We start from the raw sequence: 27,865 nt of genomic DNA on the forward strand, positions 1-27,865 counted from the left end.
ACCCAGGCCTGCGAGTATGACATCTGTCGGGTCAGGGCCACTGCTGTCGCGGCCTTTCTCGGATCATGACTGACTATCCACGTGTGCCGACGGTGCCTGACTTCAAGCCCAACACCTAATCTCAAGATCCGGGGTCGGTCGGGGGAAAGGACGTGTTCTATAGTTGCCCACACGTGCCGGTTAAACTCTGTCAAGGCAGCCGGCCGCCGTCAGTATGCAAGCAGCTCTATCGGGATCTCACAGATTGGAGAAGCGGCCTCTGATGGATATGTTGCCTCTCAGAAGGGTACTATTCTTGGGGGCGAGGGGGGGGAGAAATTGGAGGGGGTGCTCGTGTCCTGATCTTCTGGGTATTCAAACGCACGAAACCAGCTGCTTCAGACGCCCGGTACGACTAACAGCACGTCTAGGGTTGCAGCGTGCGCTCGACTGCAGACATGCATGGCAAGATTGCAAAGGCAGCCAATCTCTCTCAACATGGAGCAGCGGCGCATTAATCAAGGCACTAGGTGAGGAGGAGGACGGAGCGGGGGGCCTTGGATGGTTTGCTCGCGGCCATCTCGTTTCTGTGCTGGACCATTGATGGGTGGGCTCGTCGCCACTCCCCTTCCCCCAAGCCCCGCGGCAACCGTTCGGGTGCCGTGGACCTGCAGGTAGACCTTGGGTCACGGCATGGACAGAGGAAGACAGCAGTCGATCCTTCGGGGCCCTCCGTAGGGTACCCAGCTGGCGGGCTGGGAGCGCGGCATGAGCACGCATGTTGTGCAATGAACCCAGGTTCGGTTCAACTTTGGCTGGGCCGCCATCTGAGATCTACCATTTCGTTTTCACAGGTCCTGGAAGGTTTGGTCTGGGACGAGGGCAAAGGCTTCCAGGTCTATGGAGCGGAACCTCTGGGATTGGGATGAGGTCTCTGAACCCCGTTGGATGCCGGTGTGCAGATTCACTTCCGTCTGTCCGTAGTGCCCCTCTTCCAAGCGTGTATTTCTCCCGTCGAGCCGCCGTAATCTGCATCCGACGGGACGAACTACCTACCCAGGTGTCGGGCTATAAGACTCGCGATATAGTCCCCCCCTGACATTAGAGTCTGGTCCGATCGGTCCATCGAGTGGAAGCTAGCGCTCCCTGCTGCTCAGCTCAGAATATGGCATCGATCCATCATATCGTGTGGTGCGAGCCCATTTCGGCCACCTGAGAGGGGAGCAGCTCAAGCAGGCCCTGGCTGGCCTGCTCCTTTTATTATTGGATAAGCAGTAGTAAGCGTCGCAATCACCTCCGTCTGCGGAACATACAGCAGCCTAACTTGCAATGGCATGTATGACCGTTAAGACGCGTCTTTAATATTGCGTGCAGCTCCAACAAAATCGTCCACTGCTGCTGCGCCGCTGTCATCATCGCCATCGCGGAGTGGCAAGGAAGCCTCCCCTCCGACCTGGGCGTTTCCGAATACGGCCAAGCCGCGCGCAATCGCCATGAATACCAAACGACCTCCATTTAAAGAAATAGATGAGAGGTCCTCGCCAATCCTTCCGGGCTGTCTGGAATATCGAGTTCCCCTCCCACCGTCCCCCTTTTCCCCCCAAAAGTTTCCACGATAGTTCAAAGTCTGGATCCGAGGGGTGTTGGACGATGTCACCTCCCCCGCAACGGGCCGGTAAGCACCACCGTCTCCTCCCTCGGTCACACGGAAGCCAATTTTCTTACGGGTAGCGCCTCGGTATGCGTGCGACTCGAATTAGAGGCCTGCGACATAAGGTTCTGTACGGTGATGACGGGATGCCGGGCGTTGGGGCGACGCTGGCACTGGGGAAGTTGAAGCTAGACAGGCAGGGTCTGCAGGGAGGCCTGCATTGCATGATGCGGTCGAGCGATGTCGGAGACTTTTACGGCAGCTATGGTATCACCTGAATTGCTTTTACTGACTTTCTTACGCTTCCTTGGTTGATATATGGCGCCATGTTACTCCCTATCCTGCGGTTGGCAGATGTATGAGCGACCATTGTGTGCCTCAAAATATGGTGACATTATGTCGGTGCCACGGATCGGTGTTGTCAAAGCCCACATTCGTCCCGGTTCCGTCTCCTGTTGTATTGACTACCGGAGCTTGAGTCTCCTCCATGATAGGACGGTGCTTGGCTCTAAAAGCCCGTCGCACTTGATTCCAACGCTGCCTTCCGACCAAAGATTGACCTGCCAACCGTGGCGGCTCCTTGGTGTCTTTTCCTGTCCGCCAACGAGGTTCGGGGGGTGTTGTTACCTTACGGCTCCAAAGTAGAAAGGCCTGGCAATCTCCAACTGCAAGCCACGTCACGCTACAGGGCCACCGGACGGCCCAGAGAAGACCGTGTGGCTTGTGGAAACACGGCCGCATGCGAGGCTTCCGAGTTTGATCACTTGGGCTCTTAGTCTAAGAGGAGTAGCGTCCATCGATCAGTAACCCGGGGTTATACTTATGCGATGTGATACTTTGTGTGTTGGAATTTGCCAAGGGTCAGTAGCTGGGCCGGAAGTCTATTGATTAAAAATTGCCGGGATCGAAAACAAAGAGATAGTTTGACCTTTACCAAGACAAAAAACGGCAGACGATTTTATGGAGAGGGATTTCAAGCATACACCCAAACATGCCTAGTCCTTTGATAAACGTTTCTATTCGTGTTTGGCCATTATTGGCCCCAGAGACAGAGCGGGAAGAGTGAGGTGAAATGAACATTGCCATCGGGGAACGCTTCCTCTAGAGTTGAAATAAGTACCCGTAGGATCGTATTCTACCACCGGGGCTAGATAGTAAGCAAGCTCCATACCGGCTCCAGCATTCGTGGTTCCGAGAGTACCCATTCAGGCTCGTCACGCAGTAACACTGTGTTCAACCACCAGTTCTTATGTGTTTCAAAGAAGACGGCGTATTGCAAGAAAACAGCGTTGAGGTCCGTTCTGTTGATCGTTTACGCTGAGGTTCTGAGCGCTCTGGTATGGTTCCCGGTCATCGAGGACAACGTCGGTCTGCCGGCGCTGGCTTCCTAAAGATTGTGAGCCGCTCCCCGATCCCACTCCAGGTTCGCCTCAGTCACAATAGCGATTGTATTTTATTCTGCTGCTGGAGTTAAACCCATAGCGTACCTGTAAGCAACATTTCCCCAGCCAGCCGGTAATACGATAATTAGCTTTGCCTTGAGGGCATAACGATTACGCTCATAATTGCCTGAATTTACACATGGTTTCGGAGTATGAAATATGTATTTGTAGGTCATGACGCAGCTTACAATTCCATGTCCGATGTTAACCAGGTTACAGTTGATAAACGACGTGCCCAAAACAGTTTTGATTTACGATCATCGTTGGCGGAGATTGGCTCCAAAGTCCGTAGTGATACAGACGGGTAGGGCGTTAACTTAGCAACGCGTTGGGAGCGCGGTCAAGTATACATACTTCCGTGAGGAGGTCATGAGTTTTACTATCGAGGGTGATGTCGGCAAACTAAAGTTTATCGAATGCCAAGCTAGATACTAGAAGAAAGTTTATTATGTGCAGGCCACTTAAGGTCAACGTTATGTTAACGTCAAATAGCTGGAAGACGGTATTAAGCAGTCAATCGTATCTATGGACTTCATATAATCAATACGTTTACCAGTATCTATGGCCGCCGTCATCACAATTGTTACATAACCACTGTGAGATTCGATGTCTGGGATCGCTATTGATCGGTGACGAAGCATCTAGACCATTCAACAAACCTACGACAACTACAGACACTAATTAAAGTCAACCACAGGATAACATCAGTCAATGAGTAGTTTCGCTTAGAATATGATGAACGCAGGAGTTTATTATAGGCATGAAGCTAAAGCCAATTCAAACGTATACGAAAGTCGAGTAAGAGGTAGCTTAGAGATGCGTATACATAAATCTTAATATAAACTTTAATAATCCTATGAGATGCCAACTTGTTTACGTACAGTTTATATGTGTGACTTTAAGCCTAGTTTACTCAGGTAAACTCCTCAACACACCTTGAAAATTGGGATTGAGCGACCTAATCGAGTACATTAAGCTTATTTCCAAATGCCGTTCTCTTTAGAAACTGATACTACCATGTATCTAAGCGACTACATTAACATGTATCTAGCACGTCACTTGCGTTACGGCCAGTCAATATCACCATGGACTTTACTGAAGACCGAGTCATCAGTCTATAGGAAGGTTACGGCCAGTCCATAACGATCCGGCTGAGGGAGATACATCCCAATAACCAGACTTTGTAAACGAACGAGCATTGGTGCCCCGCACCTCGCCATATCTCGCCTCTGAGTCTAGTTGCGTAGAGCACCACACTATCCGCAAATTTCTTTAAGCTTGGCCATCCTGTTCCTGTGCCTGTATGCTTTCGAGGAGTGTCACCAGGGCTGATCTGAACTCTAACCAAGACCCACTCCTATCAGCACCAGAACGAGATACGGTCACAGAAAGGGACAGAAATATTGGCTCTCATATCTTGGTCTTCTATTAATTTGAGCTTGTTGTTGAACGGTTTGCTAACCTCCCACGCCCCAACCCAAGAGCTTGGTAGCATCATTCTGTATATCTGCCATAAATATGCACTGTATACGGTGAATACTGAATCTAGTTGCTTGTATGTCATGCTATACATGCTCTAAATGGATATAACCTGTCACCAGGGGGGAAACGTCCTAAAATGTGGACCAATTAGGACATGTTGCCAATGCCAAAGGACGCCTGTAGAGACTCAATTGCCTTTCGACTACTCTTATCGCAGGGCCATCTCAAACGCTTTTCAACCGGCAGCATACTGGCTCTTCTTCCTCAACGTCGGCCCAAACTTCCATAATAACAACGGCCCAGGCCACCCAATCGCCACGCCCATCAACGCAAGCACCGAATTGCCCCAGCCATAACCCAGCTTTTCGTACATACTTGGCGCGAACAGAGGGAACCCGAAACCCGCCAAGCTCCTCAGCACCGTCGCCGCCGCCACCGCGCTCGCGGCGTACCTGGTGTACGTGTCGACCAGATAGCCCTGAATGCACTGGAACCCGACAATCACCCCGATGCAGAAGATGACCGCACCAATATTGGGCGCGATCCAGTGCGTGTGGCTCTGCGCCGTCCAGCCGTAGATCAGCAGCCCCGCCGGGACCAGCAGGGCACCTGGGATCATCATCGGCACGCGGAACTCGGGGCGTCCGGGGCCGCCGTCGGGGACGTACCGACGCTTCAGGGCAGCGTAAATGCGGTCCTGCATCGGCGCAGCTGTCTGCGCTCCGATGAAGAAGCCAAGACCCAGGGAGATGTAGTTCAGTCCGCCGATGCCGACAGATTGGCCGTACTCGCCAGTCCAGAGTGCGGGAAAGGTCGACAGAACGAGGTACATCAGGCCGTAGAGGTACATCATGTACAGCGCCAGGAACTGCACCAACGGTTGGGTGATGAGGAGGCGGAATGGACGAGTCAAGGCGATGCTGAGCGTGCGGGCCATGGTACGATCGGGGTTGTCGAATTCGGTATGTAACGCGGCGTTGCCCGTCTCCTCGATGAGGCGGTTCTTCCTTCGGGTAAGGAGCACGGGCGCGTAAGTCTCTTGGAGGACGAAGATGCCAATGAATTGGATGACGGCAGTGAGGATCGTAGTGCTATAGAAGATCCAACGCCACGTCGTGTTTTGCGTGACGAAGCCGCCAGCAATTGGACCGACGGCTGGCCCAAGCATTGGCATGAGCGTATAAATCGAAATAGCCTTGCCGCGTTGCTCGGGCTCAAAAAGGTCTGCAAGAACACCACCACCGATGGCGAGAGGCGCGGAGCCGCCGAGGCCGGCGAAAAAACGGAACGCTATGATCTGGCCCTTTGTGCGGGCGAGGCCGCACCCGAGATTGAAGCACATGTATAGGATGTTCGTGAGCTGGAGGACGACAATGCGTCCGTAGATCTCCGAGAGGGGGCCCCACGCCAAAGGGCCGATGGCGTAGGCGAGGACGAAGATGGAGAGGACAAGAGCCTTCTCAAAGGAGCTGGTGATGTTGAACTCACTGCCAATGGCCTCCAGGGCGGGTGCGACCATGGACGAGGAGACTGGTGAGAGGAGGGTGAAGCATGACACTGGTGACGTTTAGTGAGCGAGCGAGTCTTGTCTTACACAACAGGAAATCAGCATACCGCAGAAGACTGCTGCCCATTTTCTCCTCATGGACCATTGTTTCGGGTTTCCAGGGTCGTTTGGGCCATCCCATGCCACCAAGTTAGGATCCCGTGGGGTTTTAAAGGTCGGCGTCTTTTCCGACTCTGGTTGCGGGCCTAGTTCCAGGTCTCGTCTGTTCTCGATGCCATCTCTCACTTCGGATATCGTCCTTGAGAGGGAGCGCGACCGGGCGCTTCTCGTGCTCTGGAGGGCATGCCCACTGTGCCCCGAGCTGCTGTCGCTGCCTTCCGAGGAAGTTGAAAGCCGCGAGTCCGTCTGTTTCTCTTGTACTTCCTTTTCCGCCGCCGCGGCGAGTGTCCCCTCGACCTCTTGTCTCAGCGTCTTGCAATGGGGCTTTATTGACTGGCCGTCATGATTAGGCTCATTGTATTGTGTTGCGGAAGTTGTTTTGTTTGTGTCCGCCATCACCGGATCAGTCTGTGGGTGAAAAAGACAGCTAATGTCTGTCTCTCAGCATGCCAGGTGTGTAACTTGGCGCTGATAGTATTGTAAGAGTATACTAATAATGCGAGAGAAGACAGGCAGGGGCAGCAAGCCTTGGACGAATAGGGCAAAATATTGAAGCTGGAATCCACTCAGCAGCACCAGAAACCTAGCCGGAGACGCCCTTCAATTATAAAGCAAAGCGATGGGACATGCAGGCTCCTTTGAAGGAATGAATCAGTCGGAATTCTCAACGAAATCTCTTAAATCCGGCTGGCCCCAGCCAGCGTTTCCCCAGAGCTGTGGCCCGCCGTGCATGACTACTTCATTGGCCATGTAGCTGCTCCTTCGGCAAGGTGGACGCCTTGCCGATATCTCTGGCCCCGGATACTTACCAGGTAGATCGACTTGCTGTACAATGCCGTCTGCTGACATGGGTAAATGTGAAAAGACGTAGCATACCGAGGCTAGCTGCCTCGGGCAGACACAGGTACGTATGGGGCGGCCTTCCTTGGCCACATGATGCTCTATGACGCGGCGCTAAGCGCAGAGATACCCGATCGCTTGCATCGTTCTCCAGGTGCTTAGACCCTTTCTATTATCACATTACCAAAGGCCATGGCCGGCAACAAGTTGTCACTGAGACAGTGGAAATGTGGGAATGGAGCCTGGGATAAGGCGGACATACCGTACAACAGCACAAATGCCGTGCCTCTTGGAAGCGTGCATGGCGCAGCGAAGGGGAATAAATTGCCGGTGCCGAGTGTCCGTGATTTTGCCTCCGTACTCCGTAATTTCGCCTGCCCGGCCCGGTGCCCGGTGCCGAATCGGCAGCCGAGCCAGGGCTCCTGGCTTTCGGACGACACCTCCCGTTGGTTCGCTCTGCATTTAGATGGAGCTGACCACTGCCGTGGCTTGGTTGTGTAGTGTACCTGTCACAGCGTGCAACCCTTTCGATCTTAGAACTGTGACGCCGAGATCCTTGAACGTGCTGCATCTCTGCGATTTCGGTCGTTGCCCTACATGCGAGGGGGGAGGTACTGAGGCTTAATTGCTCTTTAATCAATGGTTACCAGCCCGCGATTGGAGATGCCTGCATCGCAGCAGCTGATTGATGCTCAATCAAGCAAGTGAGCGATGCGCTTTCCTCGTGCCGCCCTCACGCCAATTCAGTCAAGTCAAGAGCAGAACAATCGTTGCAAATGGTCAGAAATATCTTGATTGATGTGACACAGAGCGCCGTATATCCGCTGATAAGTAGGGACGGATAATTCTCGCAGTTGCAATCTTGCAAGACGGGAGGTACTATCCGAGTAAGGTCACATGCTCATGCTATTCGTAACAACCAGACCTCTAAGCCAGCTATACCTAAAGCCAAGTCCCATCAACGCCGTAGACCGTTTGCCTCGTTTTATCAACGGGCAAGAGAGCCAAAAGAAAAAAAAAATCGAGTCCGACAAAGTTGCTTTTGTAAGTGGTATCTTGTTTCAGAGGAATCCAAGTCACAATGGATAGATGTCCACCCCGTTCGCCTCATGCGGCGACGTCCGTCTTGGTGTCGACCTTCTTCGCCTCGGGCTGGGCGGCGCCATCGTCCTCGCGGGCGCGCTTGCCGTTGTCGTTCTTATCTTCCGCGACAACCTCGCCCTTGTCGTTCGTGGCCTGGATGGTAGGCTTGCCACTGTAGGACTGGTCAGTAAAGGTGCTCGCTCCAGGCGTAGGAAAAGAATTTCGAATACGTACGCGTTGCGGTCGCTCGTGATCTCGCTGGGGTCCTTGCGGTTCTCCTGGTTATCGCGTCCGCCCCGGCGGTCTCCGCCACGGCCACGGCCGCGGCCACCACGTCCACCACGGCCGCCCTTGAAGCCGTTCTTCTGGTCGTGGTCGCGGCGTTGCTTCCAGTCATCCTTGCCGAAGTTGCCACCACGGCCACCACGACCACGGCCGCGTCCGCCACGGTCGTTGCCCTCCTTACCCTCAAAGAATCGGCGCGAGGTGTTGGGCTCGAGCTTGCCGGCGTTGATCAGAGCGCTCTTCTCCTTAACGTAGTCGATCTTGGGCATGATCTTCAGGTCGTGGTCCTTCCACTTGGGCTTGGGGTCGAGGGCGACAAACTTCTGGGCAGCCTCCTCGTCGGGGAACTCGACAAAGACGGAGCCCTTGAAGAGCTTCTCGTTGGTGCGACGGAGGCGGACAGCGTTGATGGGGCCGAACTGGGTGAAGAAGGCCTCGAGATCAAACTGGGTGGAGGGCTCCTCGTCGCCAAAGCCCTTGACGTAGACGCAGCGGGCGTTGTACTTGTCGCTGCCGGGGGCGTAAGCCTGCTTGCGCTGGATGGTCTCCTCGCCTTCCTCACCAGCAATGTTGACCTGGGTGCTCTCCTTCAGGGCAGCGACAATGGCGGAGTAGGGCTGGAAGCGGCGCATGCGCTTGAAGTTGGTGATGGTCTTGAGGGGAATAGGCTTGTTCTCGAACCCGCCAGTAAGCTCCCACAAGTACTTGTCGTGGGGCAGGTTGCTGTCGGAAAGGTAGAACTCGACCTAGATTTAGTAGCCGTTAGCCAAGGCGATCATGCCTGGTTCACGCAGATGCGGCGCCTTACCTGCTTGCGGATCTCGACGGGGTCGTCTGTCTCCTGCAGAAGCGAAGGGTCGAACTTCACGTTGTTGGCGTGCTGCTTGTTGTCAATCCGGGCGGTTGTCTTGATGATGTTGGCGTCCTTCTTCTCGGACTCTGCAGGCTTAACCTCGGACTCCTCCGTCTGGACAGTCTCCTCGGCCTTCACAGGCTCCTCAGCCTGGGCGGGCGCCTCGGCGGCAACAGCCTCGACAGGCTTGGTTTCCTCGGCGGCGCTCATCGTGGATTGTAAGGGATGGATATTCTGTACAACAAGAAGACGATCAATTACGGGTTCTTCTCGAGGATGATTTTTTCTCGTGCGTGTACAGGCGTGAGTGACACGGCGAAGGGGAGAGGCTCAAAGGTAAGGTTGTAGGAATATTGTGTGGCGGGGTAGGCAGCCAGGGGAGTCACAGAGAAAAAGGTGAGTAATTCGGAGAAAGCTTACAGCAAGAAGAACCAGTCAATGCGATTGATGTAGCTCTGGTACCACGAATGACTTTTATTCGGGGGCGTCTTGGTGTTGGAGTTTTTGGATACTACCGGGTGGGAAAATAACAATTGTTCGGTAGTAGTAGTGGCGCGGGAATGGCAGAAAAAAAAAAGAGCGGCGGTTCCCCCAGCAGTGAGGATTTTGCGACGAGAATTCGCATGCACGAGCGAGAGCTCCAGTTTCTGCCGCAGCGGGTTGCGCGCGTTCGATGCTACACCGCCCGCATTTGATCTCCACTTGGCTAGGTGGGGGGGACTGAAAAAATCGACCACACGGGTGACAGTGAGCATAGTTAATACTACGGGAGGCTGGGTACGTACCGGCCTGATCCTAGGGGAACTTTTGCGCGCTGTTCTGAGCCTCCAGCCTCAAGCTCCAGGGACCTTTTCCCCCCTTAGGTAAGCACATTACCTAATCCACCCATCATATGCTGGTGCACGTGACCACGCGAGAGAGCTCCTCAGTCAAGGCCGGCTGAGGTACGTACCGTCTCATCGGGAGATGCCGTGCCATCACCAAAATTTCCGTCTCTGCGTCCCGATGCTCCTGAAGCTGTCGCCATCCTCCAGCACCTAGCACCCGACCATATCATCCCAATTAGCCCAACATGAGAGGTAGAAAGCCCAAGTGGTACAGCTTGACCAAGCCTGTAAGTTCTTCTGCATTCATCGCCCTAGCTCGTGTGTCAATTGCAGCGTTCCCCTGATTCCGCTGTGAACCTGATGCGGCACACGAGCACTTGTCCTCGCGACACGGGACCACGAACAGAAGTTGACCGCCGATACTCCGCCGACAGAAACTCCGCCAGTCATGGAACAAATACAACCTGTTCAACATCGCCAGAGCGAACGTGAGGCAAAATCGTAACAGGACCTTCTTCCAGCAGAAATGGGCGGCAAAGTCCGTGACCCGTGGCTACCACGGCGCCCATATCAAGGAGTCGGACTGGAACCGCGCCTTCTCCCGCCGCCTCTTCTCTGCCGTCGACATGCCGCCCGAGTATCTCGCCTCCTTCGACGGCTCAGAGCAGGCCGCCGGCCGCGGCTCCGGCCTGCACGCCGAACCTGGCTCCAAGGACCGCACGCCCACCGCCGCCAACTTCTCCCAGGTTGAACAGGAACGACAACGCCGGGTCCGCGCGCTTAGCGCCTCAGCTGGCCAGGTCAGCCATCCAGCACAGAGGTTTATCACAAGGGACGCAAGGGGCCAGATGCTGGCCCGGCCCATCCACGAGATGACGCCCTACATGCAGATGGCCTACGCGCCGCTCGAGAGGAGACTAGACGTCGCCATCTTCCGTGCCATGTTCGCCAGCAGCACGCTCCAGGCCAAGCAGTTCTGCACACACGGTGCCGTCAAGGTCAACGGCAAGCCGGTAAGCTCCAAGAAACAAAACGGAAAAGGAAAACAACACCCATACTGACTCCGCCTCTTCCAGATGCGTTATGGTGCCTATAAGCTCAACCCGGGCGACATGTTCCAGGTCGACATCGACTCCGTCCTTTACGCCACAGGTCGTGCCAAGACCCCCGCCCATGCAAAGTTCATCGCCGGTGAGGACTGGGAGTCCAAGAACGCCGTCAGGGACTCGAAGGAGGGTAAGAGCCGCGTCCTCGACCCCGAAGCCTCAGAACAGGCCGCAGCCGACACACCTGTCGAGGCCGAGGCTGAATCCGCTGCCGAGGCCGCCGTTGAGGAGGCTGACGCAGCTGCCGCCGAGGAGGGCGGCGATGATGCCGCTGCCGCCGCGTCAACAGAAGAGAGTGCGGTGTCGGAGGAGGAACGCCGCGCCGCGCACCACAAGCAGCTCAAGGCCCTCGTCCGCTCCGCAAAGTCCCTCATCAGCGACGGCGAGGGCCTCAACCCCCGCAAGAAGCGCCAGCTCCGCGCCTTCATGACGGAAACAAAGCGCGTCCTCTCCTCCTCGGGCCGCGTCGCCGACGCCGAAGCAGCGTCCAACGATCCCAACGCTGTCATGGACCACCTCTCCGCCATGCTCAAGGACTTCAAGCTCGAGGGCACCAAGGTCGAGGCCGTTGAGGCCGTCGCCGCCGAGGGGGGGCAGCAGCCGGAGCAGCAGACCGCGCACAAGGAAAAGGCCGCCACTGAGACCATCAATGAACTCGTCACCTCCAAGGAGGTCCGTCGGCAGATCGACGGGCTGTCGCGGGAGGAGCAGAAGGTGCTGGCAAACCTGCTCCGCCAGGACGCCGAGAACCCAATCGACGAGTCCAAGCCCTACTGGACCCCTTGGGAGCCGCGGCGCTACATGGCGCCGTTCGCCTTCATCCCCCGCTACCTAGAGGTGAACCAGAACATCTGCGCTGCCGTCTACCTCCGCCACCCCGTCGCGCGTCGCGGCATGGCCGAGGTGCCCACCCCCTTCGCTTACGAGGTCAACCAGCTGGCCTTCAACTGGTACCTGAGGAGGCATTAAAGGCGTGACGACGACGATGCTTACAAGTGCGAGAGGGTGGCGCTAAGTGGTGTCGGGGAGGGGGAGAGGGTGGCCGCTCAAGTGGGGAAGAGGGGGGTTGGGGAGCACACGCGGCATTGTACAACAGGATATAGAGGCCAATGTAAAAAGAAAAAGCCTTAGACATGGTCTTTTTTTTTATGTACATCATCAATGGCAGGGGAAAATGATAATCCTCTCTGCCTCGCCAAACATTCCCAAATGATCAACTCCCTTTGATACCTTCAATCGGTTGAGGCTGCCGAGGCACATGTAATTTTCTCTGAAGCCAACCATCAGTTTACCAACAAGATGGAAGCTGTGCGGTTGTTTGACATACGCGAAACTTCTGACCGGCACAATGACCTATCTGTCAAACAGGTTAACAACACACAGTGGGACCAAAAAGAGTTCTAGGGAATCATCCTTTTCAAAGCACACTGAAACTAAAGCTAGCAAAGACGTCAAGGAAAATGAAATGCCAAGTAAGTGAAAACACCTGTAATGCCAGGCCGTCTTCGACCCCTCCTTCTCCATAACCTCATCCGAGTAAAATACAACATCGAGGGGTGGTTTGCTAGACATAAGCGGGCTGCTCCCATCACAACGCAGCGGTACCATCTGTCTACCATGGTCGTGTGTTCACAGCTGGAAGGGTGGCTGATTCAACACCATGAGACAGAAGAGTATCGAGCGTGGCGTCGTAGATTATAAAACCGTATTCCGAGTGGCCAGTCTTTTTCCGAGAAGAAATGAATCCACGAGGATACTGTGCTAACGCAAGTCCCACCGACTAAATCAAGCATCTCCGAGGTCCCCCTCGACCGAGTCTGCCATTCAAAAAGAGACAAGACTACAGCCAGTAGTAGGGCTGCAAAAGTGTTCCGTGAAACGCCTCATCGCCAGAATCAAGCCTCGCGGAAGCAATGACTCGTCGTATTTGTTTCCTTCGCGTGTCCCCTCTTTAGTCTGCATCAAGCCCCCTTGCGTGCCTGCTTCGTAAAGACTTTTGGTGATGTTGGGATTTCGTGTGTGATTAGATGAGGGGGTTTGATTGATTAAAAGAGGTCCAGAGAAAAGTGGTGATAAGAAAAAACAAGAAGAGAATCGACACAAAGAGACGCGTTGTGCTGGTATTGTATGGGCATCATTGGTACTTGGACGTGGGTCGTGGAAAGGAGAAGAATGCGAACACCGTATGGCGTCAAGAGACCGAGGCAGGGAGTGGCATCTTAACGGAGCGAGAAGCCCTTCCGCTTGCCTTCCTTTTCGATGGGCCGACCGCTCTCGACTCTTTGCTTCTTCTCTTCGAGCTCCATTCGTTGGCGCTCCAGCTGCTCCTTCATCTCCCTGTGGCGGGAGTAGAGCTCTTCTTCGCTCTGTTTCAGCTTGCTCTCCTTCTCGGCGACCTTCTGTTGGAAGACCATCTTCATCTCGGCCTCCATCTTGGCGAGCTTCTGCTCGTGCAGGGCGCGCTCCTCCTCCTGCTTGACGGCAGGGTTGACCTCCTTGAAGACGCTGGGGTCTTGCGACACACCCATGCCGATGAGCTTGTCGGTACGGTAGTTCTCGTACAGGCTGTTGTTGGTGTGCTCCTTGAGCTCCTCCATGTGGGTACGGATAAGCATCTGGCGGAGCTTGACGAAGTCGCAGTGCTCCTCGTTATCCACCTCAATTACACCCCAGGGGTAGCTACGTCCGCGGACCTTGCGTCCGTCGGCGTTGGTGATCTCGTTAGTAGCACCGACCACTGCGAAAGGAACCTTGGACATGATCTCGTTGTTCTCGGCGATGGTCTCCTCATCGTCAAGCTCGTAGCGCGGGCCCTCGAAGATCTGAATGTCGTGGTACTTGATGTCGGCAAGAATCTGATCGCAGGTCAGTACGTGCAATTGCAGGGCTATACGAGGTTGGACATACTCTAGACTTGAAGTTGGCAATCTCCTCGTCGGTGAGGGTATCGGCCTTGGCAATGACGGGGATGAGGTTGACCTTTGTGTGAAGACGGCGCATGACCTCGATATCCAGGGGCTTCAGGGAGTGGCCGGTGGGCTGAATGAAGAAGACGCAGGCATGGATACGGTTGTCCACAATGTTCATGCGGTTGACCTTGTTCTCGGCATCGAGGTAGGCGTCGTAACGCTGCTCAATGTTGTCGACAATCGGGCGCCACGACTCGTCGTTGTTGACAAAGTCACCAAAGCCAGGGGTGTCGACGACCGTCAGGCGGAGACGGACGCCGGCCTCCTCGATGTCAGCACTGATGGACTGGATTTGGACAGTCTTGGGGAGGATGTCGAGGCTGGGTCCCTTGCGCTCCTTGGGAGGGTACAGGGAGGTGTTGAAGAGAGTATTGACGAGGGTCGACTTTCCAAGGCCGGATTCACCTGGATGTTGAGTCCGTCAGCTATCGCTCTCGAATTCTGGATAAATGAACCAAAACTCACCAACGACCATGACATTGAAGTTGAAGCCCTTACGGACACTCTTGCGGTGCCATTGGTTGGGCAGGTTGGCAAAGCCGACGTAGCCAGTCAGCTTGCGACGAACAATGTTCCTAAGATCGCTGGATGGAGCCGAGGGGGCAACACCAGCTAGGTAGGAGTCAGAAACGGGCTCTTCGGGAGGCGAAGTAGGCGCCCGCGAGGGGGGCGGGGAGGTAGCAGGAGAACCTTCAGAATCTATGTGTGCAATCATGTCAGCAAATTTGATCGCTCTTGAGAATGTTTCTAAGTATGCAGTAGCAAGGCAGAGAGGCAAGAGGAGCTCCTGACATGGTGACACACTGGTCGACAGAGCTTTGTCCACTTTGGCTGTCTGGCTGGGGTCCTGGGGGTCCTGGGGGTCCCGGGGCTCCTGGTTAGGTTCCGGACAAGGCCGTTTGGCGGGTGGGGTTTTGTGGTGGGTGTTCTGATAAAGATCCTCGTATGATATGGGTTTGTTGGGCCCAATCTTGGGCGCGTCTTCGACGTCAAGCAAGCTCTTGTAGCGGCGAACGGTTGCAGTAGAGTCCGAGGATACTTCCGAGGCAAGCTTGGCATTTGCTTTGGTTTTCCCCTTGAAGATATCCACGGTTGCCGGCAAGCTACTGTATCTCCTGGAGGTGTCGGGGGCGGCGGACTTGTCCAGCTGGACGCTCCTGGTGCGTGCCTTGACGTGCTCAACCAATTTGATGGCCATTTTGGATATCGTGCTGTGTTGAAGTGGGTGGTGCAGAGCAATATCTCTGGCCTATTTCATATAAGACCAAAAAAGGAGAAGCCAAGAAACGGTAGATTGGTAGAACGAATGTGGGCGTAACGAGAGATGCGTCTGATGTCGAGAGGAGATTCCAGGACGAGGGCCGGGACGAGAAGGGCATTGAGAGGGCTCGAGAAGGCCATTGCTCGTTGGAAGACACACGGGTTCTTCTTGCCTTGCCTCGCCTTGCCATGGTCTCATGCAGTGTATCATCGGGAGAGAATGTGCTTACCCATATCGAATATTGTCGGAGGTTGTTAATTTGGAGAAGGAATTGATCTAAAGACAAGATCTATAGACCGCAAAGAAGGAGTTAGCAACGGAGTGACGTAGATGACGATGCTACGGGCGCAGAGTGCCGTCAGGGAGGTGAGGTGCGAAGGGAGAAGAGATGGGACAGGATAGGAGCGACTCGAACGACGGCAAGAGCGAACGAAGATCGGACGGCGGACCAAGTGACAGAAAAGATAAGCTTCGGGTTCTCTCTTGTTTCCTCAACCGGGTCATGTTTGGAACAGAAGCAATGCGTGGGAATCAATGTCAGGCTGGGAAGGGAAAGCCGTACATACCTGGACGTCTAAAGAGCAATCGCGTGTCAAGGAGCGTCGCAGGTGGGTAACGAACGAGAGAGAGAAAGGGAGTCGAAGAGAGCGGGCGAAGAGAAGAAAAGGTCTGGCGACAGACGATTGGGAGACCTGGCGGTTTCCGAAGAAGTGATGCTGGAAATGCTCGAAGCAGTATGGATGATGGGGTCGAAGGGAAGAAGATTCACAACCTCGGGGAAGAGAGAGTGTGCGATGGTTGTGAAGTCGAAGTCGAGGGAGGTAGGTTCTCGATGAACATACGTTTTGGGTGGGAAGGGGAAATTTAGGGTGCGACGGGGTAAGGAAAGATTTGGCTGTGTGACCCCGTTTTCCTTACGACGTGTGCTCCCCTTTCCACGTCCCTTGCCCGGGTACCTGCACAGTACTGAGTATTAGTGGTCAGGCAAGTAGGTAGGAAGACAATGTACCTATCTACCCAAGGCAGGTAGGTAGGTACCTTGGCACCTTGGGTCAGCACATTAGTTGGCAGCTGCACCTGTTGTTTTGCGCCTGCGCCCTGCTGTATGACCAGTGGCCTCTGCACTTGCGCTGGTGGAATGGAAGGGGGTCAGTGTCAGGTCAGGTCACGTACCTGTATCTGCTGGCTGGGTAGTTGCTGCCGCTGGTACCTCTGCTATCCGTACAGGGGACCAGCGTGCGCTGTGATGCCGGGCATAACGCTATTCGGTACGGTACGGTACTGCCGCCGGGGCCACCCTGGTGGGTGCTACAGTGCTGGTCAGCGTAGTGGATGACTGGATGGATAGGGGAAGCACACGTTGCTGTCTGTCCCGTTCCTTCCATCTGCCTCTCCCTTTCTCTGTCTGTCTTCCTCTCTCTCTCTCTCTCTCTCTCTCTCGCTCGCTCATTCGCACACCAAACAAAAGGGGGTTGAGCCACGACTAGACCATATCGGGTTGGCTTGTTTTCTGTGGATTCCCGGTAAGGATTGCAGGTGGAGCGACCGAATTAGAGACCAGGGCCTCAGTCAATAGCGGCGTCTCATTGGCCGGGGAGGTGGTGGTCGTAATGAAGCACGGAGAGAAAAAATCCCCAAAAGGAGCACCTGGAGATTGGAGAATGAACGACAAGCTCTGGTTTTATTTTATTCTATTTTGTTTTATTTTTTCCCCTTGCTTCCTTCCCTCCTTCTCCCCCCCGTTTTCTTTTCGCCTCCTTTTCTGATACGAATGCGCTTGGTGTCCGGTGCAGGTGTTTATCCGGTACTGTCAAAGAGGCATCACCCGAGAACCACGGCTTAAGAGGCATCTTTTCGTCTTCATGCCCGACGGTTGGGTGGCCTGCGATGCTTTTCTTGCTGGCATTCGCTCCACTAAAAAAGCAAAGTAACCCCATGCAAGTGCTTGTGCTTGTACGGAATGCGAGTAAGAAGTAAATAAATAAAAAACTAGAAAAAAAAGGGCGATAGGGGGGGTGAGGAGAGCTAGGAACGGAAGAAATCATCTGGGGCGTTCTGGGAGCCCATCCTGATCAGCGTCTGTAGATAGATAGGTAGCATTCTAACTATCATCCTCAAATCATTAAAAGCCACGATGCCTAAGCATCTCGCCTCGCCTCGCTTTCGTACTTGACAATTGAAGTATCAGAGGCCAAGGAAGCATCGCATCACATATTGCAACAATGACAGGTGTCCATCCTGCAACATATGAAACAAGTTTTTTTTTCTTCCCCTCGGTGTCATACAAGTGATGGTCTGTTTCCCGCATGCATTAAGGTACTGTCAAAAATTGCAGAGTCGGTCAACTTTGAATTCGCTCCTCACAGAAAATCCAGACTTGGGACGAGGATAAGGCCGGCTGCTGTTGCTTACCTAAGGTGGAATGTACTTGTAGTCTACGTACCTATCTTTGCTGGTGCTGCTGCTGCTGGTGCTGCTGCCGCTGCTGCTGCTGCACGACCATACAGGGTCTGTTTGCATTACATACCTAGTAAGGGCCGGAAAGCAGCAGTCCGACCTTCAATTTCCACCCTCACCCATGATCCATGGGGCAAAGGAAGGAAAGGAAGCAAAGAGTGAGAGGGAGAGAGAGAGACGTGGGAAATGGCGGCCGGATGTGATATTCCAACCCCCATGCGTGCCCGACGGGCTACCCTGCACAAATTCTGTCGCGCCTCAGGCAATCAGTCAGCCAATCACTCGAATACGTGGCACCTGTACGGAATCCGTACGGTACGGTACTCCGAACTGTGTACTTGTCCACCCGGTGCTAGTCCGCACCAGAGCTCGGGACCTGTGACACGCACCCCGAAAGGTACGGGTGGAAACACTATCCGACACGAGCCGTTCGCTGGCACCGACTTCGCCCCCCCCTCCTCATCCAGATGCTCCAACATACACACTATCTGTACACTAACAACAAACTAACTACCCATCTGCCTGTCTAGTAACGGCAAGTAGACCATCCCAGTTAGATTGAGTTTACTATGATATATTATGACGGATGTGCTGCAGACCTCACACTCCATTGTCCCTTCCGGCGTCCCTTTTCCGCCACTTTTGCCTGCAGCAGTAGACCCCTTGGACCTGCAGGACAGGAGACTGCACCGGAGTCCCTGGGCCGGCGCCACGCCTGATGCTTGCTGCTCTTGGCTTGGCTGGAAATCGTCCCGCTGCTGTAGAATGTATCCGTACCAAACCAACGAACCAACTGCCGCCGAAGCTCACTAGGTACCTAGGTACCTACCTGGGTACCGAGCCGTCGAGTGACGTGACCGAACCGAGGGTCGTGGGCGCATCGCCGTCGGCCCAAAAGACAGAAAAGAAACTTGATGCAGGTTTGGCAGCCAGCCTTCGCCCGTGTCTCGGGTCTCGCTGTCTTGCCCATATAAGACAGACAGACCCCTTGTCACCGTCCGACGGTTTGCTGACCGGCCGAGTGCAGCCTCTGTAGTGTAGCCACAGACCCGGCATCGACAAACGAGAAAACCACAAACCCGCTGGTGTTGCTTGCTCCGTCACCCAGCAAACACTATCCATGGCGCCAACTCACTCTGCCAGAGCAAAGTTCCCGCCTCTTGCTTTCATTCGGTTAGACCTTCTTGCTCCCCCTCATCCAGTTTACTTCTTCCTTGCCGGGAACATCCTTCCTCTCTCTGGTATCCGTACTCGTAATGGCATACTTTGCTAATGGCTATGCAATTTCCGCTACCATCCTGTAAGAAAAAGCTCGCTCCGCCATCATCACCTACACCCTTCCCATCCGCTGTCCAGTTGTTTGTATAAAGCCTGTGTCTGCCGATTGGTAGACGAACCTCATCCGCCACCGTGGCCGATAGAGGCCGTCCCATCTTGCCAAGAAATCACGGAATCACTCCCCAGGGCGGTTCCTGGCACGTTGCCATGTGCTTCGGCATCTCGATTTCCGGGAGCAGCGGTGGGTTGCCGGCTCAGGCCTGCGCAATGGTCATTGACTGAAGCACTCTGTCAGACTCGGCCTTGTCATTCACCTACAAGCTAGTACGAGCAAGCGCTTCCGGGGACGGTCCACGGCAAGGATATTCTGGTGGGGAGAGGGGGGGAGGGGGAGTATGGAAGAGATGGGACGTTTGCCTTCGTTCCGATATCGACAAGGTCCGGCACCGCGGAGTTCGGCTGGTACCCTGGAAGCCGTTGCAATGACGTCGGCCTCGTCGGTACCCTCGTCCTTCGTGCAAGAGGCTTGCATACAACGATATAAAGCCGCTCATTGCTCGCGCCGACATGTCATATTCTGTCGTCGTCTTTTATCACGACGTCGACGATACCGGTCGATTCTGAGGGACCGCTCTACCCTAAACCCTTAACCCCCATAAAGTTATGTTCACCCAACCTTTCTTTTATACCCACTTGGTTTTTGGACGAAGCCAGAGATATTCAGGAGGTAGGCTACCCATCAAGAAGGCTAGGTGAAATGCCCCATGTGGCTACGTTCCTGCATTTCTGGCTTCTCGGACCGGAACTGTCCATCGTCGGCCAGTTGCAAACTGCTGGTCATCGCCGAACTCGGTTGCTGTGTCATCTTTTTCGTGGTCCGATGAACACACTGCAAAATTACGTCTCGGACGGTAATGCTGAAGAGGGCGAGATGCTTCGAGTATATCTTGTAGTATTTCGACCATTGCCTTTGCTCAATCGTTCACGACGGATTTTGTTGGAACTAAGCAAACCATCCTTCATTGGCGTGGCTCGTATATCTCGCCATCGAAAAAGAGGAATTCCAACATCGATGAATTAGCCTTGCCAACAGCTCTGATGTTTTTTTTTTATAAATCCGGAAACCCTGATGGCTGTCTAGTTCGGACCGCCTGTCGATCGCAGTGACCTTAGATCCGAGTACATATAACCCTCGCGGTGGTATAACGCACCAGTCTGTGTTGAGATGGATTGTGCGCGTTGAGAGGGTGGTTTACCTGCGTCGACGATGGCGACGGCTGCCACACGAGTATCTCCTGGGCGTAAGGCTTTTTCTTAAGGCACACCACCAATATAGAGCGACTTTAAACCGATCAAGAGTTACCGTGCTTGGTCAGCCGCGGTGGCATGCGGCGGCAACTTAGTCAAGGCGCCAGCCTCAAAAGAAGAGGTATGCAATGCTACGTAAGAAACGATCAGCTCGTCATAATGGATCAAAGTTATGACAATTCTCTTGATAGCCTTGTCTTATGAATATCGTATGGAGAAACAAATGAGGCATGCATAGCTTGCTCGGCTTGGACATACCTTCCTATTTCACCTCGCGACCGATGCGATCCAATCGTACAGCTGTGGACACCCGGCATATGTTATCGTACTTCAGCGCCAAGCAACTGGAAGCCGGTGCTGATAAAGTCTTCGACTAGAAACCCGCGATGCCGTCACACCGCCCGTGGCATGTCACCACACATTTGGTAAGAGAAAAAACACATTTGGATGGGCTGAGAATGACTGAACATGCAAGGAGCGATGATACTGATACCACTGCCGTGCACCAAAGACAGAAGTATGCGAGTCCTTGGGCTGGTATGGCCGTCTTGACGTTTGGACGAACTACCCGGGAAAGAACGGACAAACCAAGGAGATAACAAGAGCCTGGCAATACTGATGAATTTCAAACGGACAACAGGACGCCACAGACGGTGGCGAACCAGATACAGAAGATGCCCACATGTTCGTTGGGAAGGGCTGGGCAAGCCGGGTGCAGAAGGCTTCTTTTCTTAGTTGAGGGTAGGTTGTAATACCTACCTATACGATAGGAAAAGTCAAATCTGTCTGTTCCTTGCTACCCCAGATGACCCGCTGATTTGTCCCCTCATGATTGAGTTATGAGGTCGTCTGAAGAGACTTTTTTTTTCTTTGTTTTCGGAGCTTCTAGGCTCGCCCGAACGGTGACCATGACACTAAAACATGTCATTGTCACATGGTAGGCGGCAACGGCCGGGGGGTGGGAAGACTGGAGCGAAGAGAAACATGGCGCCACCGAGTGGCCAGAGCAGCGGCCATCGGGTGCATTTGAATTGGCGAATCAGGGCGCTCGGAGCATTTGTAGCGGACGGTGGAGATTTGGGCTCACAATAGCACGATAGCACGGTACTTACCCATCGTACGTCGACTGAGTGGAAGCTGCTTGTCTCGTCTTATTTCGCCTGACGCAGGTCCGCTGCGCTGCGCTAGTCCGTTCGCCCCTCCCCTAAGCTCTTCCTTGCTTCTGATCCACCAATCCCGATCATGCTTCAATGATGTCAGGAGCGGGCCAGGGTAAGCAGAGAGAGAGTTGTTGAGATACCAACTTGCATGCAAGTATGTATGCTCGGGCTCGATCGATGAGATTGCCTCATGCCGTCTTGTGCCCGTTTAGCATAGCCCACCTTTGTTTGTCTTTTGTCTTGTCTTCCCTTTCCATCCCGCCTCGTCACACCTACCTACCTACTTTGGCTCTTAGACACATCAAGAAACCCTCGACCCAATATGAAGGCAACCACCTCGCCGAATCCGTAACCCCCTGTCCCCGAGGTTCCTTTGATCCTAAGCATTCCATCGTTCGCAACCGCCGCCGTGCTCACCACTACCACACCGTGCCACGTTCGGTTCCTGCTGATCATCACTACCACCACCACCGAATTCGGCTCGACTGGCCGGCCAGTCATGTATGCCCTTTGACTCCAGCCCCCCAACACCGCCAAGATGAGATTGTTCGCGCTATATTCCCGTGACGCCATGCGCCGGGCTGGCACGATAGCCTTTCACCACAGCGTCAATGTCGGGCGCATCAGAACTCATGGTCTCCTCGTTCACAGGCGACCCACGCTGTCGCGTCAGTCGAAGCACAGCTTCTTCACCGCGACTGAGGAGAGCTCGCCGCCCAAGAAGAAGACGTCCCTTCCCGTCGCCCTGCTCTCCGGTGCCTTGTTCTTATGGCTGCTGTACCCGTCGGAAGAGTTTGAGCGGCTGTCGCTTGCCCAGGACGAGAGGAGCAATAGGGTTCGCGATGGCCAAGCCGGGAAAGCGACCGGCGGCTCCAACGACGGCGCCTGGTACAATTTTGCACTCAAGTTCGAGACCCTGTCCGACGCCACCGATATCCAGTGGAGCGCCGACAAGATTGTCGGCTTCATCCTGCCAGAATGGTCCAGGCTGATCCCCGGCTACATCCGGAAACTCCAGAGAGAGGTGAGTCTGCCGGCGCTCTTGCTCCCTTGCTTCAATGTACTGACCAGGCCAGCTATCCATGGCACCTGGGTCTCTAGCCGACGAAATTTGGCGAGAAGCCCACGATCCCTTTGCCAACCCCGAAGTGCAATATGGTGCCAGTGTGAGAGTCTCCAACGACCTCTGCGACGAAGAAAAAGAGTTTCTGGCTAGGAGAAAGAGGGTCACCACTATGGCCTTGGCTAAGTACTTGGATCTCGACGAAAAGGATGTCCACCCAGAAGACGTCCCGACTATCGCCATGTGTGGCTCCGGAGGCGGCCTCAGGGCCCTCGTCGCTGGCACCGGCTCTATGCTCGCTGCCGACGAAGACGGCCTTTTCGACTGCGTCACTTACACCTCCGGCGTGAGCGGTTCCTGTTGGCTACAGGCGCTGTATCACTCGTCTATCTCGGAAGGTAGCATGGACCGCCTCTTGCAGCACCTAAAGGCTCGCGCCGGCATTCATATTGCATACCCCCCCGTAGCTTTCCAAACTCTGCTCTCGGCGCCTACAAACAAATCCATCCTGAGCGGCCTCGTTGAGAAGCTCAAGGGGGACCCAGGAGCCGATTTCGGACTGGTCGACATTTATGGCCTTCTCTTGGCGGCGAGATATCTAGTCCCCAAAGGCGAACTAGAAGTAAACGACCGGGACTTTAAACTCTCTAACCAGCGAGACTACATCAAATACGGACAGAATCCGCTCCCCATCTACACCGCCGTCCGCCATGAGATCCCTGACGTCGACCTCGACGGGAGCGGAGAGGTCCCTTCAACATCCGAGGCAGCGAAGGAAGTTGCTAAACAAGAGGCCTGGTTTCAATGGTTCGAAATCACACCTTACGAGTTCTTCTGCGAAGAGTTTCAAGCAGGCATTCCAACCTGGGCCATGGGAAGACGCTTCGAAAACGGCGTCGACGTACCCCCTGAAGAAGGTTTCCACCTGCCCGAAACCCGCTTGCCCTTCCTCCTGGGCGTTTTCGGCAGCGCCTTTTGCGCGACACTCAGCCACTATTACAACGAGGTCAGGCCCATTGTTCAGAGTATCGCTGGTTTCAGCTCTTTGGACGGCATGATCACCGGTTACAACGAGGACCTCAGCAAAGTACATCCTATCGACCCTGGCACTGTTGCGAACTTCGCCTATGGTATGGAGGACAAGCTCCCCGACACGGTACCAAAGAGCGTGTACAAGTCAGAGCACATCCAACTCATGGACGCTGGCATGTCCAACAACCTTCCCATCTACCCGCTTCTTCGGCCGGGTCGAGACGTTGATGTTGTTGTGGCTTTTGATGCATCCGCAGACATCAAGACCGACAATTGGCTTGCAGTCGCCGATGGTTATGCCCGCCAGCGAGGTATCAAGGGCTGGCCCGTCGGCGTTGGCTGGCCCAAGGCCGGGGAATCATCAAAGCAGGTCCGCGATGAGTTGCTAGAGGCCGAGGCCGCATCCACGCAGGAGGCAGACCAGAAACTGTATGAGGCCAAGGAGTTCCAACACGAGCACCACGCTGGGGAGAACCAGCCAAACGAAGACACGCAGAAGGGACAGGCTTCCAAGTTTAGTCCCGGCGACGAAGAGTCCGGAGAGCTTGGTTATTGCACAGTCTGGGTCGGCACAACTCAGGAGCGCACCTCGGAACCCCCACCTCAATCGAAGGCCATCGACGAGTCCACCTCCTGGCAGCTCATGGAGCCCGACGCCGGCATCGCCATCATCTATCTTCCCTACCTCGCGAACCCCAAGGTGCCCGGCATCAACCCGGGCACGACCGACTTCTTGAGCACCTGGAATTTCGTCTACACACCGGACCAGATCGAGCAGGTCGCCGCGCTCTCGAGGGCTAACTATGCTGAGGGGCGGGAAAAGATCCGCGGCACGGTGCGGGCCGTGTACGAGCGCAAGAAGAAGCTCAGACTCGAAAAGATTGAGAAGTCCCGGATGGATCGGTACAGGCGGTTGGTAAGGCAGGGCATGGCACACAAGCTGGGCGAAGGTGATCAGTTCAGCTGATATCGTCGTGTTATTGGAGTTCATAGATTGAAGATACCCAGGAGAGAGATGGAACGGCGCCCATTTGGCAAAGGTTCTTTGTAGACTAGCTGACAAGCATATTGTATTGTTATATTCTAAAATGGAGGTACCAGCATTCGTCCTTTAACAGGGACTGCGATGCCATGGCTTCAGGACGGTGTCTCCTTGGCGAGGACACGGCGATTTGATTTTGGAGTCCAGCAGATCGTTCCCGTTTCGAGGAGTGTCTTTTTTTTTTATACAAATCTATTCATCTTACAGAAACATGCTTGACCTTTCTACATGTCCTTGTTTCAAAATGTACACTGCCAAAAAGAGGCATATTGGTCATCCGGGATCACCTGTCCCCTGGCGGTTCAACGACATCTCCCCCTTTACCCTCTCCACCTCCTATTTCACCTGCCTGCCGCCTTCTCTCTCCTGTTTTGCCCAGGTGAATGGATTACATTTGATGGATTCTTTTTTTTTTTGGTGCCCCTTTCCCCCTTGTTTCTCTTCCTCTCCTCATTCCCCTGTTTTTGTTGTACAGTTTAGATGATCTCCCCCATGTCGATGTGCAAAGGCTTCCACGGCTTGGCGCCCTCAACGAGCATATCGCTCGGGACGCGGACCTTGGCGCCGGGACTGTAGAGGTACCAGGCCTTGAGGGCGTTCATGGAGGCCTGCAGGCGGGCGAAGTCAAGGCTGGCGCCGGTACCCTCGCCGAGCTTGTCGCGGCCGCTGTAGATGCCGACGACGTAGACGGGGGTCCTGCTCATGCGGCCCGTCTCGCTCTCGAGGCGGGCGACGGGGGCCTCGAAGCCCTCGCGGGCGCAGAGCATGGCCAGCTCGCGGGTGGGCAGCTTGAAGCTGAAGAGCTTCTCGAGGTCGACCTTGCGGCTGAGGACGTGGGCGTCGATGAAGGCGCGGGCGGCGTCGCGGCCGGCGTGGGCGTAGACGGCCCCGGCGACGGCGCGGACGAAGGCGGCGTGCGCGTTGTTGCGGATCTTCATGTACTGCTCCCGCGCGATGGCCGGGTCCTCCGGGTCGGCGGCGGGCTCGAGCGGGTTCGGCTCGGGGGCGTGCAGAGTGTCGCCGAACTCGTCGTCGAGCACGACGCGCGACGACACGGAGCGGCGCCACTTGTACTTGTCGAGGTGGCGGTGCTCCTTGCGGACGTAACCCCAGCGGCCGTGGACGACGCCAGCGGCCGGGTCCTGGGACCACTGCAGCAGGCCCGGGTCGACCTCGCCGCCGGGGGCGGCCGCGCTCTCGACGCCCCACTGGCTCGCGACGCGGTAGAGGGAGTCGGAGCCGGCGTAGGCGCGCATGGCCTCGTAGAGGATAGCCATGGGCAGGCGCGGGTAGTGGGCGATGAGCCACTCGGAGACGTGGTAGCCGATGAGGGTGCCGCCGACGACGGCGAGGTTGGCGTTGTTGAAGTTGGGGCTCGGGTCGGCCGAGGGGTCGACGAGGGCGCGGGCGAGGGTCTGGAGGGGAAGCTTCTCGGGGAGGGAGAGGCGGGCGTGAAGGGCGGCGAGCTTGGCGGAGCTGAGGGCCTTCTTGGGGAGAGGTGACGGGAGGGGTTTCGGGCCGGCGGGTGTCGTCGTTGTCGTCGTCGAGGAGGCGTCGAGGGACTCGGAGGCGAGGTGCGGCGCTGCCGCTGCCGCTGCCGCCGGTTTGGTCGAGCTGAACATGGATCGTGTCCGCACCGGGTTGCTTGGCCGGGAGAGCTGCTGTGGTCTAAAGGAGATGGGCGTCAGGCACGACGAGGCGTGCGTCCCGGCCGGGGCATTGAGCAGTTGCCCGGTGCATCTTGATATCCTTGACCTCTTCATCTGGCTGCTGGACGGAAGGAACCGAACAAATAAGGGAAGGAGGGCGTAGAATAAGAAAGACAAGAGAAGGGCGGTATCAATTGGGTTGTTGTACAGGTTCCAGGTCTTTCGCTGGGTCGGAGTAGCGACGGTCCCTTTTTTTTCTGTCTCTCTCGCTCTCTCTCTATCTCTCAGCGGCCGGTCTCCCGTACACGAAAAAGTTTCTGGCCGAGTCGTGTGAGCTCCAGCAGCAGGATTGCTAGGGGCGGCGGGCCGTGCACGAGCCAGTCAGGCGCCGCGGAATATCCGAACCTCCGTGCCTCCGGCCAAGGTTCGGGCTCCACTCGCTCGCTGGGCAAGAGCGACTGGACCTTCAGATTCACGACGTCCCAAAGGCCGAAAAGCTCCAGTCCGAACCGAGGCGGGACAGCGATTGCCATCACCACACCACCTAGTCCTTCATATCGAAAGTACAGCCAAAATGGTAAGTCGTCCTTCGACTCTGTGTGCTGCGCCAATTGCTAACTCGCTTGCAGGGAGGCGGTCCTAAGGTTCCGTAAGTACTGCGCTTCTCGCAACCCGCCCGCCCCCCGGGTCCCTCGAAAAAAAGCGGCCTCCTCTAACGGCACGTTCTTCTCCGCGATACAGCTACCCCAAGCACGTCTGGTCGCCGGCCGGTGGTTGGTATGCCCAGCCCGCGAACTGGAAGCGCAACACCGCTGTCATCGGCGCCGTCATGGCTGGCGTCGTCGCCGTCATCTGGAAGATCAGCGCCGAGAAGGAGGTGCGCTACGTGATGCCTCAGGAGGGACGTTTCTTCCCCAGCAGATAGTACGTTCACCATGCGCGGTCATCCCGGAAACAAGAGCGTTCGCTAACCATTGGGGGGGTGGGCACAACAGCTGGTCGAAGCAGTTGATCGAGTACGACAGAGAACAGGCCGCGCGGAAGGCCAAGGACACAACGCAGGCGGAGGCGGTTCAGAACTCATAAACGACTCGGACGGTCGATGAAAATTTGTACAATGTATATATGGCACCCGAGGAATTGAGCGCCGCGCGGCAGCGGCAGTTGCGAATAGTGGGTGGAACTGCCATCTATCGACCACTGTGACGACCAAGTCTCGCCTGAACGCGTCTTCCACCACCAGCTTCTGGTGATATTCGAGGCGGCTGTCCTGAACCACCTGACAAGCGCCAGATAAGGCGCACATGACTATTAACTGTGCGGCTGGCAACAAAGCCTGGTAAGATGCAAGTCATCCCTGTCGCGTTTAGTATCAGGAACTGGAAGAAGACAGCGTCTATGAGAGCCACCCCCTCGTCCATCACGGCGAATA

General features: G+C 55.2%; 7 protein-coding genes across 7 annotated transcripts; 3 read left to right on the forward strand and 4 right to left on the reverse strand.

Annotated features, from left to right (window-relative positions):
* Window positions 1–4,789: 4,789 nt before the first annotated feature.
* Window positions 4,790–6,616, reverse strand: GLRG_07229 (major facilitator superfamily transporter; the record flags this gene model as incomplete). The annotated part of the gene is made up of 2 exons (XM_008097914.1): window positions 4,790–6,111; window positions 6,169–6,616. 2 exons carry the CDS (start codon window positions 6,614–6,616, stop codon window positions 4,790–4,792), a joined length of 1,770 nt encoding a protein of 589 aa, XP_008096105.1.
* Window positions 6,617–8,167: 1,551 nt separating this feature from the next.
* GLRG_07230 (La domain-containing protein) lies at window positions 8,168–9,491 on the reverse strand (the record flags this gene model as incomplete). Its single annotated transcript, XM_008097915.1, has 3 exons — window positions 8,168–8,315; window positions 8,378–9,174; window positions 9,237–9,491. 3 exons carry the CDS (start codon window positions 9,489–9,491, stop codon window positions 8,168–8,170), a joined length of 1,200 nt encoding a protein of 399 aa, XP_008096106.1.
* Window positions 9,492–10,353: 862 nt separating this feature from the next.
* On the forward strand, window positions 10,354–12,183 carry GLRG_07231 (S4 domain-containing protein; the record flags this gene model as incomplete). Its single annotated transcript, XM_008097916.1, has 3 exons — window positions 10,354–10,395; window positions 10,543–11,121; window positions 11,185–12,183. 3 exons carry the CDS (start codon window positions 10,354–10,356, stop codon window positions 12,181–12,183), a joined length of 1,620 nt encoding a protein of 539 aa, XP_008096107.1.
* Window positions 12,184–13,433: 1,250 nt separating this feature from the next.
* Window positions 13,434–15,381, reverse strand: GLRG_07232 (septin; the record flags this gene model as incomplete). The annotated part of the gene is made up of 4 exons (XM_008097917.1): window positions 13,434–14,069; window positions 14,122–14,588; window positions 14,649–14,882; window positions 14,988–15,381. 4 exons carry the CDS (start codon window positions 15,379–15,381, stop codon window positions 13,434–13,436), a joined length of 1,731 nt encoding a protein of 576 aa, XP_008096108.1.
* Window positions 15,382–22,185: 6,804 nt separating this feature from the next.
* Window positions 22,186–24,709, forward strand: GLRG_07233 (cytosolic phospholipase A2 zeta; the record flags this gene model as incomplete). The annotated part of the gene is made up of 2 exons (XM_008097918.1): window positions 22,186–22,671; window positions 22,724–24,709. The coding sequence occupies 2 exons, from the start codon at window positions 22,186–22,188 to the stop codon at window positions 24,707–24,709; spliced, it is 2,472 nt and encodes an 823-aa protein (XP_008096109.1).
* A 551-nt stretch (window positions 24,710–25,260) lies between these two features.
* GLRG_07234 (54S ribosomal protein L3) lies at window positions 25,261–26,547 on the reverse strand (the record flags this gene model as incomplete). Its single annotated transcript, XM_008097919.1, has 1 exon — window positions 25,261–26,547. One exon carries the CDS (start codon window positions 26,545–26,547, stop codon window positions 25,261–25,263), a length of 1,287 nt encoding a protein of 428 aa, XP_008096110.1.
* A 460-nt stretch (window positions 26,548–27,007) lies between these two features.
* GLRG_07235 (uncharacterized protein) lies at window positions 27,008–27,519 on the forward strand (the record flags this gene model as incomplete). Its single annotated transcript, XM_008097920.1, has 4 exons — window positions 27,008–27,010; window positions 27,063–27,082; window positions 27,175–27,357; window positions 27,429–27,519. 4 exons carry the CDS (start codon window positions 27,008–27,010, stop codon window positions 27,517–27,519), a joined length of 297 nt encoding a protein of 98 aa, XP_008096111.1.
* Between the last annotated feature and the right edge of the window lie 346 nt (window positions 27,520–27,865).

Source organism: Colletotrichum graminicola (assembly GCF_000149035.1).
Source record: "Colletotrichum graminicola M1.001 genomic scaffold supercont1.29, whole genome shotgun sequence".
Taxonomy (NCBI): domain Eukaryota; kingdom Fungi; phylum Ascomycota; class Sordariomycetes; order Glomerellales; family Glomerellaceae; genus Colletotrichum; species Colletotrichum graminicola.